The sequence below is a fragment of the Sitophilus oryzae genome, unplaced genomic scaffold (assembly GCF_002938485.1).
Source record: "Sitophilus oryzae breed Bouriz unplaced genomic scaffold, Soryzae_2.0 scaffold_1396_pilon_pilon, whole genome shotgun sequence".
In the NCBI taxonomy this organism is placed as follows: domain Eukaryota; kingdom Metazoa; phylum Arthropoda; class Insecta; order Coleoptera; family Curculionidae; genus Sitophilus; species Sitophilus oryzae.
The window spans coordinates 1,706,344-1,726,869 of record NW_022146055.1 but is presented as its reverse complement, the minus strand read 5'-3'; the positions used below and the strand labels follow the sequence as shown (position 1 = coordinate 1,726,869).

The 20,526-nt window shown below is 33.4% G+C and overlaps 1 protein-coding gene across 6 annotated transcripts in view; it reads left to right on the top strand.

Annotated features, from left to right (window-relative positions):
- The window catches only part of LOC115875821 (AT-rich interactive domain-containing protein 2), an 88,442-nt gene extending 69,471 nt beyond the window's left edge, over positions 1-18,971 (top strand). For 4 of the 6 annotated variants that reach the window (XM_030891343.1, XM_030891344.1, XM_030891341.1 and 1 more), the window contains 9 exons: positions 448-855; positions 4,975-5,163; positions 7,162-7,379; positions 8,659-8,855; positions 8,946-9,111; positions 9,889-10,050; positions 11,034-11,096; positions 14,095-14,186; positions 16,180-18,971. In XM_030891343.1, coding sequence (XP_030747203.1) covers positions 448-855; positions 4,975-5,163; positions 7,162-7,379; positions 8,659-8,855; positions 8,946-9,111; positions 9,889-10,050; positions 11,034-11,096; positions 14,095-14,186; positions 16,180-16,294 — 1,610 coding nt within the window. In that variant the 3' untranslated portion in view covers positions 16,295-18,971. The remainder of the gene's footprint in view (positions 1-447; positions 856-4,974; positions 5,164-7,161; positions 7,380-8,658; positions 8,856-8,945; positions 9,112-9,888; positions 10,051-11,033; positions 11,097-14,094; positions 14,187-16,179) is intronic. The other 2 variants (XM_030891342.1, XM_030891340.1) reach the window with 2 other exon arrangements.
- The last annotated feature ends 1,555 nt before the right edge of the window (positions 18,972-20,526 follow it).

Genomic DNA, 20,526 nt, shown 5'->3' with positions numbered 1-20,526 from the left:
TCTAAAGTAGTTCTTGAGACGCGCGATACTGTTATGTGTTAAAAAGTTGAGTTTTTAAATTATCGCGATTACTGACGTTTTCTCGTTATAAAAAAATGGACACCCTAACGATATCCTTTTAATTCCATTTCAGATGCTCAGAAACATATCTAATGATTTTATCTGGATATCTTTTCGAAAATAAAAATCTTTTAAAAATAAGCGGTTTGCGATGGTGATTTTACTTTACTTGATAGGAAAAGGCCTACCCGAGAAATGTGGCAACACCGCGACAGCACACCGTCGCGTTTCTCTCACTCCGACTTAATAGGATACCTATACGATTTATTTCCACACGTGTAAATACCGATCCAAAAGTAGAGTTGCCAGCACTGTATGAAATTTTAGTATATTTGAAACCACTAATTTCGAAGTTCTGAATGAAGCTTAATATCCATAAATTTACAGTTGACACGAAGCAAGGTATCAAGCGCCACGCGACCGACCCGATCGTCGACTCCGACGCCAAAAAACCGCATTTGAGCAGTGCCACCAACGTCAACGGGTCGAACAGTGCCGCCGACTCGCCGGCCCCCGACTCCTCGAGCTCGAACGGCGAAGAGGGCCCCACCACCGTGTCCACGGCCGCGGCCAAGCTGTTCGCTGACATCGCCGCTGATATTCTCGAGGACGAGGACGAAGAACAGCTGATGCAGGAGGCGCAGGCGCCGACGAGGGTGGTGGACCAGAGTATGGTGCAGCAGCAGATCGTCGTCGAGAACAGTCAGCAGATGGTGTTGGCGTCGCAGCCTCGGCAGATCATTGTATCGCAGTCGCCGATGGGTAGCGCCGCGCAGTCGGTGGTTATCTCGTCAGGTAAGATATCGCGCTATATCAGCCCGTGGTTACATTGGATGCGTATCCGTGCGTTTTTTTGATCGTACGTGCGCGGACGTGCACGCAGCAAAAAACAAACAAATGGTATCTACGCAGGGGGTTACATTGCATCGGAGTTTGCGCGTCCGTGCACGTACGTCAATTTCCGTTGGTCGGATGAAAACAAACTGGTTTGTTTTTTTAATACGTGCACGTCCGAGCGTTCGAATTTTTATATCTCTGGGCCCAATACATTTCCGAAAAATTTGAATATTTTTGAATACCAGGCTAATTTTTATTTAGAATATATTAATGTTGCTGGAAACATTCTAAAATATTCAAAAAATTTGATCGGTTGCTGTTTTAATTCACCAAATATTTTACATATTCATTTTCTTCCCATTTTCTTGCATATAAATCATTTACCCAACATTTTCTTCTGTTCATATAAGGAGTTATTTTAGCATTAAATCCTCAGACAGCATCAACGTAGTGGCGTCCGTTTTGACAAACTCGACACACGGAACACCATGAATGCGCATCTAATGTAACCACTAAAATAAAATAGTCGTGCGAGTAAATTCCGTCAGAGCTCGCACGTATAAAAAAACGCACGGACCCGCGTTCAATGTAACCACGGGCTTATGATTTGTGAGGTACGCTGAAGATTTGTGGACGTTTTCGTAGTGGTTTAGCTGAAGAATTGAAGTCACTGGAATTTAATATATTTTTACGTTTCTGCCTACACATCGCGTTTAAATGTCTGACGTTATTGATAGAGACCCCAGAATTGTACGCGAGTCTACAGGGTGCGACAATAGTGCGTCGGGCATCTGTAGTTTCTAGAATAAAAAAACTTAGGATTTTTGTTTAAATGCAAACCTAAAGTATGTACGAGGATATATTTCAGGAAAATATTTTAACTTCTGTAGGGTGGCTCAAAAAGTGTGACTGGATCATAATGATTTTTCTTAAATTGAACACCCCGTATATTATTTTTTTTTATTAGATGGAGAATTATAAAATGAAATTTTTTTGTATTTAAAGTATTTCAAAATGTTCAAAATGGTTTCGTAGATACACGCAGTATTATTTCATATAGCGGTTTCAATGGTAAAATACGAGAGAAAAATCACTGGGCGCCTTTGATAAAAATTTACTGTGGAAAATGCCATATGAATTATAAAACCGCGAATATCTGCAAAACCATTAAAAATTTTGAAATACTCCAAATGCAAAAAACTTTTTTTATTTCTCCAGTTTCTGCAAAAATAATATACGGGGTATTTAAAAAAGATATAGGGGATCCAGGGTATACAGGGGAAAAAACTAAGAAAAATTATTTTATATTTCAGAATGTTTGGCGTAGAATTTTGAACAACCTGTATTATTTACGATTACCATATTTATAGCGAAGTACGTACAGACCACCTAAAATAAATACCTATTATAGTTTTGATTTCAGGACAGGTTTTTATATTTTTAATAATTGTTTTAAGAATGGCTAAAAATAATTTTTTTACTTATTTATTACTATCTTTGAAACTATCGAAATATATTTACTCATATATTAGGATATGTAAAGTGATATAAAAAGAAGCTAAACATGCAATAATATACAGGGTGTTCCATTTAAAAAAATCATCCCGATCCTCTCACACTTTTTTGAGCCACCCTATAGAAGTTAAAATATTTTCCTGAAATACATCCATTACATATTTTAGGTTTGCACTTTGTTCTTTGTTCGCACAAACAAAATTCACAATTTTTTTATTCTAGTAGCTATAGATGCCCCACGCACTATTGCCGGACCCTGTATATGAGATTGTCAAATAAAGTATACCAGGGCCCGTATTCTGTAACTTTGAAAACGCTAAGCGCTTTTAGACGCTCAGCGTATATGACGTTAATTTTCGCCGAGCGCGCACTTAATTAACGATTTCGGTATTCTCGTCTGACGCGCTTAGCGTCTTTACTGATTGCGCTGAGCGCTTTGAAAACGGTAGCCTTAAAGAATCGTTTTGCTTGTCGAACTGTCATTGAAAATCGAAAAAATTGTGATTTTGTGCGTTATCTTGCTCTTTAGTGAAAATTACTACTTCTTCTATAAATTCCTCAATAAGTAATTGATAGTTTACGACTTGGCAGCTATAAATATTGTTCAAAACATCGAAAATGCCGAGAAGCGTCTTCAACACTTCCCTCGTATAATAAGAATAATGACAAATTCCCTAGAAAAACAGCTTGACATAACTCAACAATAGGTTATGAAATTCACGTAACATTGACATTTTTCATTGTTACATCCGTCAGTTATCAACTTTTGACTATTACCTACATTAGAAATTGTGATGTTGCCAATATGTACTCAACGCGTATCCAGAACACGATTCGCATGGCAACGAGAATACCAAAATCGACTGCCTTGCGTTTTGCTGATCGAATACTTGCGCTCACCGCTTTGAAAGCGTAACGTTTTTATGTCAAAGTTACAGAATATGGGTCCAGGTATTTGAACGGAAAATAATACTGTTGAGTCGAGTGTAGTGTAGGGTTCGTATTCAGACTTGTTATGAAAGGGAAATACTGTTATTTTATAATTATATAAACGAATGAATACAGAATGTAGTTAATTTGTAAAAACATTTTTTTGATAACGGTTACTAAATTTTTTAAAATTAAAACACATACAAACAGATAACGAAAAATGAAGATAACGCACAAAACCACAATTTTTTCGATTTTCACTGACAGTTCAACAAGTAAAACGATCCTTTAAGGCAACCTTTTTCAAAGCGCTCAGTAAAGATCTTTCAATCAGTAAAGATGCTAAGCGCGTCAGACGAGAATACCGAAATCATTAAGTGCGCGCTCAGCGAAAATTAACGTCATATACGCTGAGCATCTAAAAGCCCTTAGCGTTTTCAAAGTTACAGAATACGGGCCCTGAAGTTTTTCAAAGGTGGCCCGCCTCTATATCTTTGAAATTTAGTAAGTTAGTATATGATATAAGTCAGGATTGATTGACATATTCATTAGTTCCAGTCACTTCCTATTTCCCTGGAAAAGACTACGATTTTTGATTTTTAAATAGTACCCTGGACATTTTTTATTTTAATTCATGGAAAAGGACATTCTGAATAGAATGACATATATGTTACATTTTCAATTAAGTTGTTTTTTTCAATCTTGCTAAACCACTACGAAACAAATATATTATTTGTTTATTATATAATTATTTGTTTATTATATAATTATGTGTATATAAAAATATGGTTATCTGTTTCTTTTGTATATAAATGTAATATTATTACTAACACTCTTCATATTATTAATAAAATAACTTATTGGTTATCTAACCAAGTAAGACTTTTTGTATATTATTGAGTATTTTTTTGTCATTAAAGTACTCAATTTATGTGGAATCAATATGTGGCATGTAAATAAAGAAGAATTTTAAGTCGCGTTTCAGCCGTCATGGTGGTTTCGTTTATAAAAAAGAACTTAAGCCTGTAAAAAGCCAGGTTAGATTACTAGATCTGTAAAAGTACAGTATGATCGAGAAAAAAAACGGCTTCAGCGATGGCTATGAAATAAAGATTGTTGTCATTTTGTATGTAAAATTATTTGGGGAATGTTATTTCGTCATTTCCAAGCCAACTCGACTCCTTTTTTTTTCGATCATACGGTATTATAGAGTTAAAGTTGTTCTGAATTTCATTTTACGGTCTAAATGTCCTATTTTAAAGAGAGATTTTCAAAGAAATATAGTTTTTTCGTCATTTCTATGAAAACACCAAATCATTAAGTTTGTTCCAAGTTGAAATTTGGCACATTGCCGAAAATGGAAATTTTAGACAATTTTTTTCTGATACTTTGATATTTCGTCCTCTAACCTACTTTTTGCCTATATTAGGTTCTCCTATGTCTTGTCTATGAGAATGATTTCCTCTTTTTATAAGCATTATATGTCGACTTAAATCCGCATAAACCTTTTGTGTAATTATTTCATATTTGTCTAGTAATTATGAAAAGCGGTATCCTTATGACATTTCTTGAGCATGAACACATGATAATCTGGCTGTAAGTGTGGTTTGATTATTGTGGTTATTATCGTAGGGACTCAGTTAAAAACGCAGACCGGTCAAACCGTGATAGTACAAAACGCCGGCGTCCAACAACGACAATCCGTACTTATTCAGCCAAATACAGGGCAGCTTCTGCTTTCCCAGGGGCTCCAGGGTCAAGTGCAATTGGTCCCCGGGTCACAGCCAGGACAATACGTCCTGCAAACTAATCCATCTCAAGGTTAGTCAGTTGATCGATTGATTGTATTTTTTGTAGTTGAGAAGTAGAAATGTTTTCTTTCCATATTTTTTTTGGAATTATGAAACGAAATTTCCCATTTTTTTGTTAATTGTTTTGTTCGTCAAGTTCGTTTAGATAACGTGTGATCCTCAGAGAAATAAGTAAACCTAGAGCATATTATGCAGAAATAGAGTTTTATCATTAGAGTTTCATTTTAAATTTATTTTGGGATATATAGGAATATTGAGATGATAGAAACTTATTTCTCTTGAGGTGCAGTCACTAGTAGAAGACATGAGAGACGTAGTTTTCTAAAAGATACTGCTTATATTTCTACTGTGTTAAGGAAAAAAGCTTTTTATTACAACAAGTTAAATTATATATCATTATAATGTCAAAGATAAAGCAAGATAGTGTGTTTTTGGTTCTCATTTATTTGAAAAATTCAGACTTAACCAAATTCAAAATTTTTATACATTGTTCAATGACTTCTTATCGTTGAAATTAGTTCAAAAATTAGGTGTTTGGTAATTGAAGTTGAGCCAGCCATTTTGGGGCATAAACTGGGCTTTTAATTGTCTTATACTACAAAGAAAAATATACCTGAATAAAATTACCGAGTTCAGCGTTTATCATAGTTCACGTTAACTCGAGTTTAAGCTCTTTATCTAACCAGGCATTAATGTAAATGCCACATCTGTACACCAGTTGTAGTTAAGGCGTTTTTCATTAGCATAGCAGATTTCGTCTTTCTGTTTATGACAATTAAATTTATAACATGCTTACTTACTAACTCACCTTGATTTACATTGCTTACTTTATTAACTATTTCTAGCATGATATTTTTATTTGAAAAGACTTTAGGCATTTTTCCTTAAAATTTATAACATGCTTACTTACTAACTCACCTTGATTTACATTGCTTACTTTATTAACTATTTCTAGCATGATATTTTTATTTGAAAACACTTTAGGCATTTTTCCTTAAATTTTAGAGCATTTTTAAAAATACTTAATACCTATCTGGTCATCGAAACTGTGTGATCTGGATTTTAACGTGTAACACATGATGTCGACAGATTAATGAAATATCAAATGTATTAAAAAGAGATAAAAGTTGGGTTGATACATTTCTTCTATGCTGTATTGCCGGATTTTGCATCAAAATTTCAAACCGCACAACGGGTTTTTATGAAAAAAAGTTGCATCTAAGCTTGGAACTTTATTTTTCACAATTAGTTACTCATTTTACTACAGCTGTAATATATTATATTTAGCTTAGACATATTATCTTCACTTCAGTAGTATACATAAAAGTTTTTAAAATAGTGTATTTTGTTCTACGCGCATTTTCCTACGAACGTCAGCCTTAGCCGCTCATTTATATTTATTTATCTCTGTCGCATGCATTAAAATACAGACCACGCAGATGAAGTGACCAGGGCTAGTATATGTAGTAGTGTCACTGGCATGCTTTGTACCTTGATTTTTAACCGATTGACATTTTAGATACAAAGAACGAATATTTTGACTTTGAGGTGTTTTAGTTGCATTATTTTTTGAAGAATAATCAACAATACTAGTGTTATTTATGTGGCATTACACTGAAATTTGGCATTACACATTTTCTTACTGAAACCAAAAAAAACCTCTTTTGTTCTAAAACTGAATTTGGAATCTACTGATGCAGACTTTTCAGTAGAGTCGTCAGAACGTCAGAAGTTAAATAGATAGATGTCCGTGAAAAAGATAGAGAATTTATTTGTTAGTTAAATTTTGAAACAATAACTAAGCAAAAAAAATATTTTGCCAACATTCAATAATTTTGGCGATTAGCCTAATAATGCTTGGACTACAATGATATTTCTAAGCCTATTACTACGTCATATAATATGCCAATAAGACGGACAACAAAATAATTCAACTAAAATGTTAATATATGGAGTAAAATTAAATTAAAATGAAAAAATATGAAATCGAAAATGTTTTTTTTTCTAGGTTATGTGGTGGCTCAATCGCAAACCGCTGTCGTTCATGGCCAACCTCAAACTGTCCTCGTGGCGCAACAGGGTCAAAATGCCGGGGCCAAGACCATTATCATTTTGCAACAACAACCTGCTAACTCTGCCACACACCACCAGAAGGTGATGGTCACGCCCCAAGGACAGCAAGTCGTCGTTACTCATGTTCCTAGACCAGTCGTACATTCATCTACGGTGAGTTGAAACTTCAAAAAATATGAAAATGTACAGGGTGTCCCACAATTAGTGCGACAAACTGAAAGGGGTTGTAGAGGGCATCAAAAACACGCCATCTGAGTATAGGAATCCATGTCCGGAAATGTGCCGCTTTGGCAGGAGGTGGAGTGAAACGTAAATTTCAAGTTGCATTATTTATTCAAAACATTTACAAAAACTGCTCAAAGTGCCGCCCAGGCGTGTGCATTTGTGTCTTGAACAGAATGGACGGCACTTTGAGCAGTTCTTGTAAATGTTTTGAATAAATAATGCAACTTGAAATTTACCTTTCGCTCCACCTCCTGACACATTTCCGGACATGGGTTCCTATACTCAAATAACTTGTTTTGATGCCCTTTACAACCCCTTTCAGTTTGTCGCACTAATTGTGGGACACCCTGTATATATATTAGTTTTATTTTATTATTTGATATACAAACCTTAACGTACCCAAAGTAAACCAAATATTTATCGTAAGATTTACCGGAAGTTATAATAGTCTAAGAGCTAGCAACGTTTTCGAGAAAGTATTTTAAGACGTCTCGGCTGGAACTCTGTAACGAAATAGCGATCCGTAGCGATGAAGAATACTGACCTTGGCCGTACAAACTAAACGGCAAGCGACAGTATTCTTCATCGCTACCGATCGCTATTTTGTTACAGAGTTCCATCCCTGGCTCTTTGATATATCTTTTACTATGCTCTCTGGAACAGCATGCGGCCCGTCTGGCTGCCGATACCCGTTGCGTTCACTACTGCGCATCGGAAGAAGATCCTCTATTTTTTATTAATTTAGTCCTATAAATTCTAGTATTGAATATAAATCGAACATGTCTCCATAGAGCAGTGCGTAGAGTTTCCGACCACGAACCGATGAGTTCGTATCCGGGTCAGGTGAAAGACTTTTTTATTTTATTTCAATTTATATTCTGATAGTAAAGTATTAAATAATTCTGGTAATTAAAAAAAACAAATATTTAATACTTTACTACCAGAATATAAACGAAAATAAAATAAAAAAGCCTGCCCTGACCCGGATTCAAACTCTGAATCATCGGTTCGTGGTCGGGGATCTTCTTTCAATGCACAGTAGGGAACGCAACGTTTACCGGCAGCCAGATGGACCGCATGCTGTTCTAGAGAGCATAGTAAAAGATATATCAAAGAGCCAGACGTCTTAAAATACCTGTTTTTCCGACGTTGCTAGCTCTCGTACTATAAAATTCGGTCTAAAAATTTGTTTATTGTATGGTTCCAGGTGTCGAATAATAATGTCCAACAAACCAAGCCCATATCCAGACCTACGCCTTCGCCCTCCCCAGCACTTAGTACTACTTCAACGTCCTCGACAATAAGCAACGGAGTAAAAGAGAAACAAGAAGACTTAACCCCCAAAGTTCGCATAGCCAGGGATTTGACTACGCCATTCGTTTGCGAATGGAACGATTGTGTGATGTAAGTTCAAACTTAATAGATAATAAATTTTTATTTTTTCATTTGTTTGTACTTTTTTAAACCACTATGAGGAACATATGTATTTTTTAGTGAAACAAAGTTTAAGTCGCCCAACGAAGTTTACATGCACGCATGCGCCTCCCATTGTCCCCAGGGCGACGAGGAAGTGATCTGTCAATGGGATCGATGTGATATGTTGAAGAGGAAGCGATTCTCGTTGATGACACATCTTCACGACAAACACTGTAACATTGAGGTAATGCAATTTGATCCTAATATATTAGTCTTATTATTATTAGTATATATTACAAAACTAATCTCTAGTGTCGAAGTTGCAAAATTCTTCTGTCATTATTTTTTATAATATACCGGGTGCGTCTGAAAAGTGGCTCACCCCTGTAACTGTAATTTTTTCAGATAAAAAAACGATATTTGGTATGTTAGTATATGACAGAAATTAGGATTGATTGACATATTCAATAATTGTTTTCAGCCACTTCCTGTTTCACCGGAAATTACTTCAATTTGTGATTTTTAAATGACACCCTCGGTACTTTACTTTATTCAATAGAAAATAACACTCTGAATAGAATGACTTATCATAATATATCAACTTTTGACATTCTCGCTTAATAAAAAGTCGTATTTTAAATTTCAATCTAGAGTGGCATGGCTATGTTAAACACATTAATTTTTAACCAAGGAGCTTTGGAAAAATAGATTTGATCGTCTAATGTTCTTGTCTTGTCCTGGCCAGTTAAAATATGCCCAAATCGTCTTTTTTTTTGTAACGAGAGTGGCTCATTAGCATATTTGGAAAAGCATTGCTTTTACGAATAATTTGGTAGCACATACTTGTTATGTTGAGTAATAATGTCATCATGAACCGCATTTTATATTTTTCTAGGCCTACTTTTTACAAACGCCATTATGCATATGGCAAATTCCAATGTTCGGTTCATTTAAAATTATAATATAAATTTTACTTTAGTTATTTATTTTTAAACAGATAAGTAACCCTTGAATTTGATAGGCAATGAAACAAAGTTTGGTCAGGCGGAAGAAAGTGTCCCAAGGCTTGACGGTGGAAGCTCCCCCGCCTACCCCCTCTAATCACCCGGGTTACGCCCCCGACGCCGCGCTACACGCTATCAAAAGGCATGCGCTGGAGTTTGTCAACCCCAAAGAGCTTCAGGTAAGTGCAGAGAGGCTGTACCAACCTAATAGCTACAGCTTATTAATACCAGCTGATTATATCTGCGTAAATTTGCCGGACTTATTATCTGCTGATCATATACACCTACACCACGGTCTGTGTATACCAAATACCTCAAAAGTATAAGTAAACCTAGAAGTTTTAAACTACTTGTTGATGCCATCATGTTTCTGTCTAAACAAAGTACAAAATATTGAATATCAAATACATAGGTATTGATACTCAATAAGTGTATTTCTACCAACACAAGATAATCCGCTGATATTTGAATAAACTATGCTATAGTACAGTTAGTATGGTCTATACAACCATCGTTGAACGTTACGTCATCATTATTTAATATCCGTTTTAGAGGATGTCTGAGGTGAATTGCTTGATCGGTCTTTATTCATTTTGGTTGCATTTCATTGTATAACTTTTGGAGGCCATACTAATTTTAGTAACAAAAAGATTTGTTTTTTAGAGCGCAGTCAATATTTCATTTTGACATTTAATTTGACACAAACATAGAGAGCATGACAATATATGAAGTAACGTTGAACTATAGTTTAACTACGACTTTATATGCATTAAGGCGAAATATTTGCTAGGGATTCCAAAAGTAAAAAGGCGTAATTTACTAACAAATTACGCGATTTTTTATTGCTTTGCTTTTTTGTGTTGGGGCATACATACGGTTTATGCAGTGTGGGTAATAAAAAAGTAAGTTTAAGTTGCAAAAATAGAATATAAAAAAATAATACTGTACTATGTATTATGATCTCAAAAACTTTTTGTAAAGATGTTATAATATCTCAAACAAATTGGCTCTGAGCTTTGGAAAATGTCGTTTTAAACACACTGTATATAACTAAAACAGTAATTAATGAGAAGTGGTGGTGAACATTGGTGATCCATTCCCAGATATTTAAAATCGAGCGAAATTTATCTGTCATTGACATACTGTTTTAATTTGACCATAGATCAAAGCGACTAAGCAGGGCGTCTCTACATCAATAAAAGTCCTACCCCCACCTACAGATCAGGTGAGGTGCTTGTACTTGTAATTCTTGTTATTGTTTTGTTATATTTTTTGTTTGTTTTGTCAATATCACTGTCTTTTATGTTTACAAAAACACGTTCTTTTTGTATACACGTTTTATATGTTTTATGTATCCCATGCAGACATATCTACCGGGTGTTGCATCGTCGGACGGGACATAGGAAATCCCATGTAAATTTTAATGGGGTCAATTATTGGCTTCCCTAATTATTTTAGAGAATAATCCTATTTAGGTTTATTGAAGAGCACTAAAACCCATATTCAAAAGAATAACTTTAGATATTTTTGATTAGCTCGTTTACGAGTTATCGCCGATTTCTTTTTAAATATTTCTCCTTTCTTATGGCCCTGTATTTACTTATGAGCACCAGTCAAGGTAAAAGATAACTGTCAAATGATGTTGTCATTTCAGAAATTTACCTATTTAGTGCTTTATTATTATTGAAAACTCATTCCTACATCGGAAATCTTAAAGATGTATTTATAATACAAATTTATATGAATTAAAGTAAAATATAGTAATCAATTACAAGGTTAATTACAGTATTATTACAATATTCAATAACTTATTAATTTAGGTACTATTATATTGTTAGAACTTTAGGATTTAAGAAGATGTTAAATATTCCTCCATTGACTGCTAGACAATAACCCAGGCGATCATAAAATTCTCTTACATTCTCTAGTTGGTAAACTGAAAGTCTATTGCATTCGGCAAAAATAGCATTTTTTAACTCGTCTAGATTTGGGTATTTTTTGTCCTTGTATATCCTGTTTTTTAAATGGAGAAAGAGATCCCAGAGAAAGAAACCATTTGGCGAAATAACAGGAGACCTTGCTGGCCAATTTACTGTATGATTTAGGCCAATAACGTTTCCGTTAAAACTATTGTCTAAATATTCCCGAACAGCCAGGGTACTATGTGCCGGGCAGCCATCCATTTTGTACCAAACTTCCTGATTTTCCCTAGCGGCATCATGTAAAGCAGGTAAAACATGATTTTCGAGTAGTTCCAAATAATATTCTGCATTTAAATTTCGCGTAAGAAATAATGGCCCAATAATATTGTGTCCGAATATCCCTGCCCAAACATTTACTTTCTGTGGATATTGCGTCTTTGTTTCGACAAACCTGTGTTGGTTTTCTTTGTTCCAATATCGATAATTTTGAACATTAGGTTCATTATTTAAGGTAAACGTGCATTCGTCAGTGAAACATATGTTTTTTAAAAATTCCCTATCCGTGTTTGCTTTTTCCATTATATCAAAACAAAACGCCTGCCGCCGTATTTCGTCCCCATCTCGTAGCTCTTGGTGCTTTTCATATTTGAAGTAATAGTATTTATGTCGTTTCAAAATTCGAAACGCTGTAGTGTGATCTATTCCTATTTCATCCTCAAGTTTCCTTGTGCTGATCTTTCCATCGTTCTCTTCCACGCACAATAAAACTTCCAAGTCGGTATCATTTCTTGCATCTTCTCTTTGTTCCTGCCTTGCTTCACATCTGCAGTTATTTATTAGGGTAACTTTGGTCTCAAATCTGTGGATATTCCTTGCGATTGTAGGTTTTCCAGGTATCGGTCTATTCGGATACAGAGCAGCAAACATGTCCGACACCTTTTGATAACTATTTCCTTGATAATACCATTTAATCATCAATACTTTTTCTTCGGTAGTGTAATTCATGGCTAATATTTTCGATGTAGGTATGAGTTTTTAATAATAATAATAAAGCACTAAATAGATAAATTTCTGAAATGACAACTTCATTTGACAGTTATCTTTTACCTTGACTGGTGCTCATAAGTAAATACAGGGCCATAAGAAAGGAGAAATATTTAAAAAGAAATCGGCGATAACTCGTAAACGGGCTAATCAACAATATCTAAAGTTATTCTTTTGAATGTGGGTTTTAGTGCTCTTCAATAAACCTAAATAGAATTAGTCTCTAAAATAATTAGGGAAGCCAATAATGGACCCCATTAAAATTTACATGGGATTTCCTATGTCCCGCTCGACGATGCAACACCCGGTATACTATTTATAAGTTTATTTTCTTATTAGTATCGTTTATTAACTGTCCAAGTAGACAGACCTGATTATCTTAAATCAGTGATCTGGATTTTAATGTGTTAAAATAACAAGAAGTGAATAGATATATTTCTTCTGTGCGGTATTGCCGACTTTTCCATAAAAAATGAAATTGACCAAGGAGGCGTTTTGAAAATCATCGAAGCAAGGGTTAAACCACTAATATATCAACAATTAATTCATCATTTTGCTAGAGTTCTAATATCTCAAATTTTATATTCGTTTGCTGCAATCTTTCCTTATGCCTGCCGCACGTAACTCTGCATTTCTTGGCATCTCTGTCTATCAACTAGTTTCAGTGTAGATCAACTACCTTCGTCTTACTCATTAAAATACAGACTGCCGATTTTGAGATAACTAAGCTGGTATAAATTTAAACGTTTTTGAATCATTTTTAATTTTATGATCAAAAGTGATATTTAAAGAGCGGGAGATTATTAATCGTTTTTTTAGTGTCTAATATTTTTTAATGAATTTATGATCTTGTTTTGAGAAGTTTATTTTACTTAAGTTTTCATAACAAGTTTAACAAATACATGACTAAAATTAGTTAAAAAAAAATAAAAAGCCTATTTTTAATGGCTCTTTAATCTCGCTCTAAATTTTTATTTACTCTCAGTAGCAGCTGTGTATACAAATACGTATAATCAAAGCTCTTAAAAGTAAATAACTTATGAAATTATTGTACTTGAGTTATTGTTTTTGTTAGGGATTTATTGCTCTTCACAAGAATCAATTGAATTGATTTTTGTTTGTTTTAAATTTGTTGGTATATCCAAATATAATTTGAGACTAAAATACTGATACTGATAAGAAAAAGAAACTCATTTCTTAAACTTTAAAGTGTCGTAATATTTTTTAGGTGACAATGTTTTTTTTTGCTATTTTCAGGATGATAACGAAGGACCAGTGACCAAAAGCATCAGATTGACTGCCTCACTTATTCTGCGCAATTTGGTTATTTACAGTAGTAATTGCAAGCGGTAGGTATTTTTTTTATTAAGATTTAAATCATGGGGTTATAATAGCATATGTAGTTATAGTAGTATATGTAGTTTTCCTCGCGTTACTATTCCTCATTTCGAAATTTGACAACGTGTATAGTAACACTATGGCTGAAACATAAAATACGTAGACCATTAGGGTGACCCAAAAAACTGACCTATGGAATTTATGGGTTAAAATGAACCTAATAACCGAAAAAAGAATATCCCCGGAAGGCAGGATTTTTAGCTCAATTTAAAAAGGTGTCGGCGAACATTCAATGTTTTCCATTTAAACAACACGTAAAAAAATCTTTTTCCATTAAAAGTACCATAACTTTGAAACGGTTTACGATAAAAAAAATTACATCGCGGATTATTGTAGAGCATAAAATTTCCTTAAAAATCTATCTGAGAGTAATCTAGTTTATTTTTACTGAATATGAAAATTTTTAATCAATAAACACTAAAACTGATTGATTTTTTTCACTATTCAAAGCTTTCAAATATATGAATTATTGAACCGAAAAAAATACTCTCGGATAGATTTTTTAGTAAATTTTATGCTCTACAAGAATCTGCGATGTAAAAAAAATTATTGTAAACCGTTTCAGTTATGGTACTTTTAATGGAAAAATATTTTTTTACGTGTTATTTAAATGGAAAACTTTGATTGTTCACCAACACCTTTTAAAAGTGAGCTAAAAATCCTGCTTTCCTTTGATTTTTTTTCTCGGGTATTAGGTTCATTTTAACCCATAAATTCCATAAATTAGTTTTTTTGGCTCACCCTATAGACCATGGATATATAAATGTCTCCTGGAAAAAAAATTATGTTCCTTACTCAGAACATTTTCATTTTAAAGATATATATTATTAATCTGCTTTTATCTTTCTTTTATGTTATCCCATTTCATTTTAGTAAATATATTTTAGCAGAAATATAAATTGTTCAAAAAACCAAAAATTAGAATTCCTATTAAAGAATTTGAATTTGCATCTCATCAACTAAATCAAAATAGTCAAAATATCAAGACACAATTTTTAATCGGCATTAAACAGCTTACTCAATTGTGCAAACAAGAGAACGAAATCAGTGGTGCACAGAAATTAAACTTTATTGGTATTAAAGTATTAAAGTAGCACTTATAGTAACTTTTACTCTCAAAATGTAATTCAAATTTCTAAAAGCACTTGAAAGGAACTTTTAATAAATTGAAAAGAAAGAAGACTAATCCCCATGTATCTATAAAACAAACAAATCGGACCTATGCTGATATACCAACATGTGAAATTGTATATTGGGTCAAAACAACTCATGTATATTGGTTAGTTTATTTTTTGTACATGTCTGTACTGTCCTTTATACATGTCTGTGGCCATTAATGTCATTGATTATTTTCAAAACTAGTCGGATCTAAAAATTGGGAGTGCTAAGTTTATTCAAACCTTTTTAAGCTATTATATTTCTTACATAGCCAATCATGATACAAGAAGGTTAGATAAGATCCTTGGCGGTCGCAAATCTGTTTTCCGCGCGCATGACGTCACTAGGGTAGTAAGTTTCTGTTAAGCTCCGCCAACTACATGCGCAATATCTTCTCTCAAAAGATCCCTGGCGGTGGCAAATCGGTTCTCCGCGCGCATGACGTCACCCGGATAGTAATTTTCTGTTAAGCTCCGCCCACTACATGCGTAATATCGTATCTAACCCTCCTTGTATCATGATAGTCAATCAACAGAAGTGCGTTTAGCCACAATTAAAACCACTGTATCTACTAGAAATATGAATAATGAATATGTACTGACTTGTAATGTAACAATCAAAAAGATTTGCTAAAACGACATTCGAGGGAAGCATCGATATTCACAAGCCGCTGGGTTCGCCGATCATTTCCCGACATTGACTAGCGAATGTACTTGTTACAAAGCGTTACATTACAACACTCGGCTCAAATCTATCTCCGCATTAAAGTAATATTCATTGTTGCAGGTACTTAAAATCGTATGAGTCCCACCTGGCGAACATCGCCCTGAGCAACGTGGAGTCGTCCAGAACGATAGCCCAAATTCTGTACGACATCAACGACGGCGCGTCACCCAGGTGACCTGTTTCCGAAAAACGGGCGCGAATGTGAATTCTGTATAGTTAGGTAGATAAGGAAAAAAGTGTAAATTATTTAATTAAAACAAATAAAAAAGATGTACAAATGTTAGCTGTAGTAGGTTAAAAGCCTGTTGTTATTTTTATATAATTTACTAGGGTAATCGAAAGGCTTCTGGACAATTCAAGCTCTGAAACTGTCTTTTTACTTATATACAGGGTGGCATATTGTTCTGAAAAAATACCTTCTCAGGTTTTTTATTTGACATTTTCATTCCAATGATTTTAGTGTTTTTTTAGACTATAAATTGGACTGAAAATCTTAAAACGCAAAACTCGATATGGAGTTTTATCAGAACTGTTGGACACCCTGTATAGATTATATTCCTCGTGCAATTTATTTTCGCAGTTAGGATATCATCAAGAAGGGATCGAAAAAACGACTTTGTACATACGTTTAGTGTATTTTGGGATACTTTTCCATTTTACATGTGATAGAAAGAGAGAAGCACATTTTTTTAATCAGTATTATCTGAAAAATGGAAGAATTCGTACGTTGGCCTGTAAATTACGTGCTTTATTATATGTTAATTCTTTTTTTACAAAATGAATAGTGTTAGTCTTCAAATCCAGTGTCGAGAATTTTATTTCTTTATTATACTTAGGTAATATAATTTTTGTAAACAAGAATTATTATTGGTTTTTCTTAAATTATTTATTTTACCGTGTGTTTGGAGTAAAAATAACGTCACATTAAGCGTAGAGATAACTTACATGTTTTACAGTTTTTTACACAACTTGTTCAATAAAAGTTTTTTGAGAATCTAATTAGGTGTATGAGGTGTACTTTCTTTTTTAAATATTTTTCACTTCCTAGCACCAATGCTGCTAATTTACTTATTTTCAATTAAAGTAGTTATATATTTTGTGATTCAACATGAAATTCCAAACATGCTTTGTACATATTCTGTAACTTAATTTAACCGTTTTTGAAATATATGTAATTTTATGTTGACAACACAGATTCATTTACAGATGAGGCACTTTTGTCTTGCTGATAAACGCCGCCGTGATCTCTAACCTTTAATAGGACTATGGTGTTGTCAGACTTAGTTTTTTTTCTCAAATGCATTGTTGCCTTTTGTAAAAAATGTATTTCCAATTGAAATAATACTTAATCTGTAGTACAGCTTTTTGTAGCCATTCATCATACACATGCGCTTTGTATTCGGTCCCTTTAAATAGGATATTTAAAGAGACTTAATGATAGCATTCTTGTTTTATATAGTTTCTCTGTCTTACTGATAAATCTGTGTTATTCTATGTCGACATTTGGCGAGCAGAAGCACATTTTTCAGCACTTATACTTTTTAGGTAAATTCATGTTCTCTGTCTTGTAGAGAAGGTTACACCCTATTTACATTTTCATAACAATTAATTAAATATTATACAGGATGCTCAAAAAAATAAAAAGTACAAAAAATCGACTATTTCAAGTGGAACTCCTAATATTGTTCTTTATGATATTGTCTATTCCTAAATAGAACAGTTTTTGAAGTATTTGCTAAGGTGCAGGTATAATATTTTTTTTAAAACTAGACGTTACTGTCAAAAATTTCGACTATAGTAAAACTCGATACAACATGTTATTTATACACTTACTATGACATCATTTTTATTCAACCATACTACAGTACATGTAGTAAAACTAATATAATTTAAACGTGGTGTAGTCTGCCATATTTTTATTTTAACTTTGATAAAGTTTATAATTTAAGATTTATGTAAGTTAATTCTTGTTGAATATTCAAATTAGAAGAAAATATGAAACCAATTTACATTATATTGACAAATTTACATATAACTGAAATACAGCAAATTTTAAATTAAATTGTTATTATATTTATTTACTATTGTTAAGACCACTATATATAAGAGGTGGCATAGTCTGTACAACGCTCGTTCAACGTTACGTCATCATTATCTAATATCAGCTCTAGTGTATCTGAGATTATGCAATATGATCGAAAAAAAAATGGCGCCGGCGATGGCTATGAAATGAAGATCGTTGCCATGTGTAAAATTATATGATTATTATTTGTCAACAAGATTGTAACCACAAATGTGATGTGACAATTACTGGGAACAACCGTGTCGTGATATACAGTCTATTTCATCCCGTTTTTACTTGACAGAAAGGTAACGTTGGACGTTGGTTGTATAGATTTGAAATGTATATAAAGTCTGTCCTACGAGTCAGGAAAGATTTTGACAATCCGAAAAGCAACATAAAATACAATTTAATTTTGAATGCCTGTCATTTTTAGGTATCCTCTCGCTGGACAGACTACTGTATGTTTTTTGCTTAGGTTGTCTAATTTTGATAATTTATATAAATGAAAAAAAAAATTTTTTTCTTGTTGTACTTTGAATAAAACTATGAATAGTTGCTTTTTATATTATACAAACTTTCTACATTCTAATTTACAGGCCAGGTTATGTAATTTTGTTATTTTCGAGCGAGGTACAGAATCTCTAACCGACTGAGTTTCTTTTATATGTGCGTGCACATGACTTCGATTTCATATGTGCTTAGCATATCCATTTTAACCATTAAACCTGTAAAATATTACAAATATTATCGATGAAAATAAACTGCATTTAATGTGTGTCTGTTTTTATTTTCTTTGTTTTTTTTTTAATATAGTGAGAAACAGCAAAAAGACTAGACCGCGAAGGCTGGTTTTGAATTTAGTTTGGTTTGGTTTGGTAAGGTAATAAATAATTAGTTGAACCCCCAAAAAAATCTAATAAAAATACATTAATTAAAGATTAATGTTATTTAATTACAAGATTTATGTATTTACGCCACTGGATGAACTATAAAAATTGATAAAATTGATGTGCTAATTATTTTTGACAAGTACATAGAAATAAATGCGAGAATAAAAACATAATTGGTTAATTCCAAACGAATGTCTCGATCAATTAACTAATTATATTATGACTTAGCTTAAAAAAAGTTTCATTTTTTTTTTCATGGTTTTAGTATGGTACTTGACCGATTTTTAAAAACCTCTTGTAACTGATAATTTGATATTATAGACATATTATAGAATGAAAGTTTGACGCAGACCCGTGAATAAGTACGTAAAAAAAGCGAGCGAAAGGCTTCGTTTTCAACTGTTTTCAATTTGAATTAATGGTACTATATTGATTTGTTGGTTGCCTAATTCGAATTAGGGGAGAGATGGGTAATTAGTTTCATTTTTTCTTATTTAAAAACAGAACACCGCGAAGATAATAAAAAACATAATTATTTCTTTAAACGTCTGCTTGTAACTTACATTACACCATACAATGGGCAAAAACGGCTTCAGCTTTAGAAATGAGGTCGCTGCCATTTTATATGTAAGATTGTATGCCATATGGACATGGTTTTTCCGACCATATGGGATAGATACTCTTGTATATGTAAGTTACGGTTAAAGTCCGATGTCCGGTTAATGCTGACATTAACAGGCTAATGTTTGGACTTGGTTATGTTTTTGGTTGTTTTGTTTTGTGTTATTCTCGAGATTAACCGGGTAATGTCCAAGGTTATTAAAAGGTACCTTTTAATAACCTTGGGTAATGTCGAAATTAACCGGACATCGGACTTTAACCGCAACATACAGGTTGTTAACTGGACAGTTACTTATAGGGGATCAGAATGGCAACACTGCCTAATGAGAACGCATGCACTTACAGGGTTTTCTGCCGACTCGTCCCGTCGCGTCGTCTGTCGACGAGAGGGCCGAGGTTGCCATATTTCAACCATAAAGCTCTTGCCGCGAGTAATAAACAAATTAGCAACCTGTATATACAAAGTAACCCGAAAATGTTTTCATTATGTTTCGTGAATCTGGAAATATTCACACAATGGCACAAGTAACAGTTTGTGAGGTTCCTTTTTAATATAAGATTCATATTAATCTCGCTGTAATTTAAGCGCTGACCATAGAGAAATATAAAATAAAGTTTCTTTATGACGCTGACACAATATTTTGAGATTTATATACTTTTGACTTTTTTATTCAATAACAATTCCTAAAGACCACATCCAAATGATAATTAATTACAGGTAAATTGAAAATTCAATTTATCTGTGAATTAAAATGACAATTAACTGTCACTGTTAGAGATATTCTCTCGTTGGACAGACTTTATCTTGCATTGAATTTAAAGTAACTACCT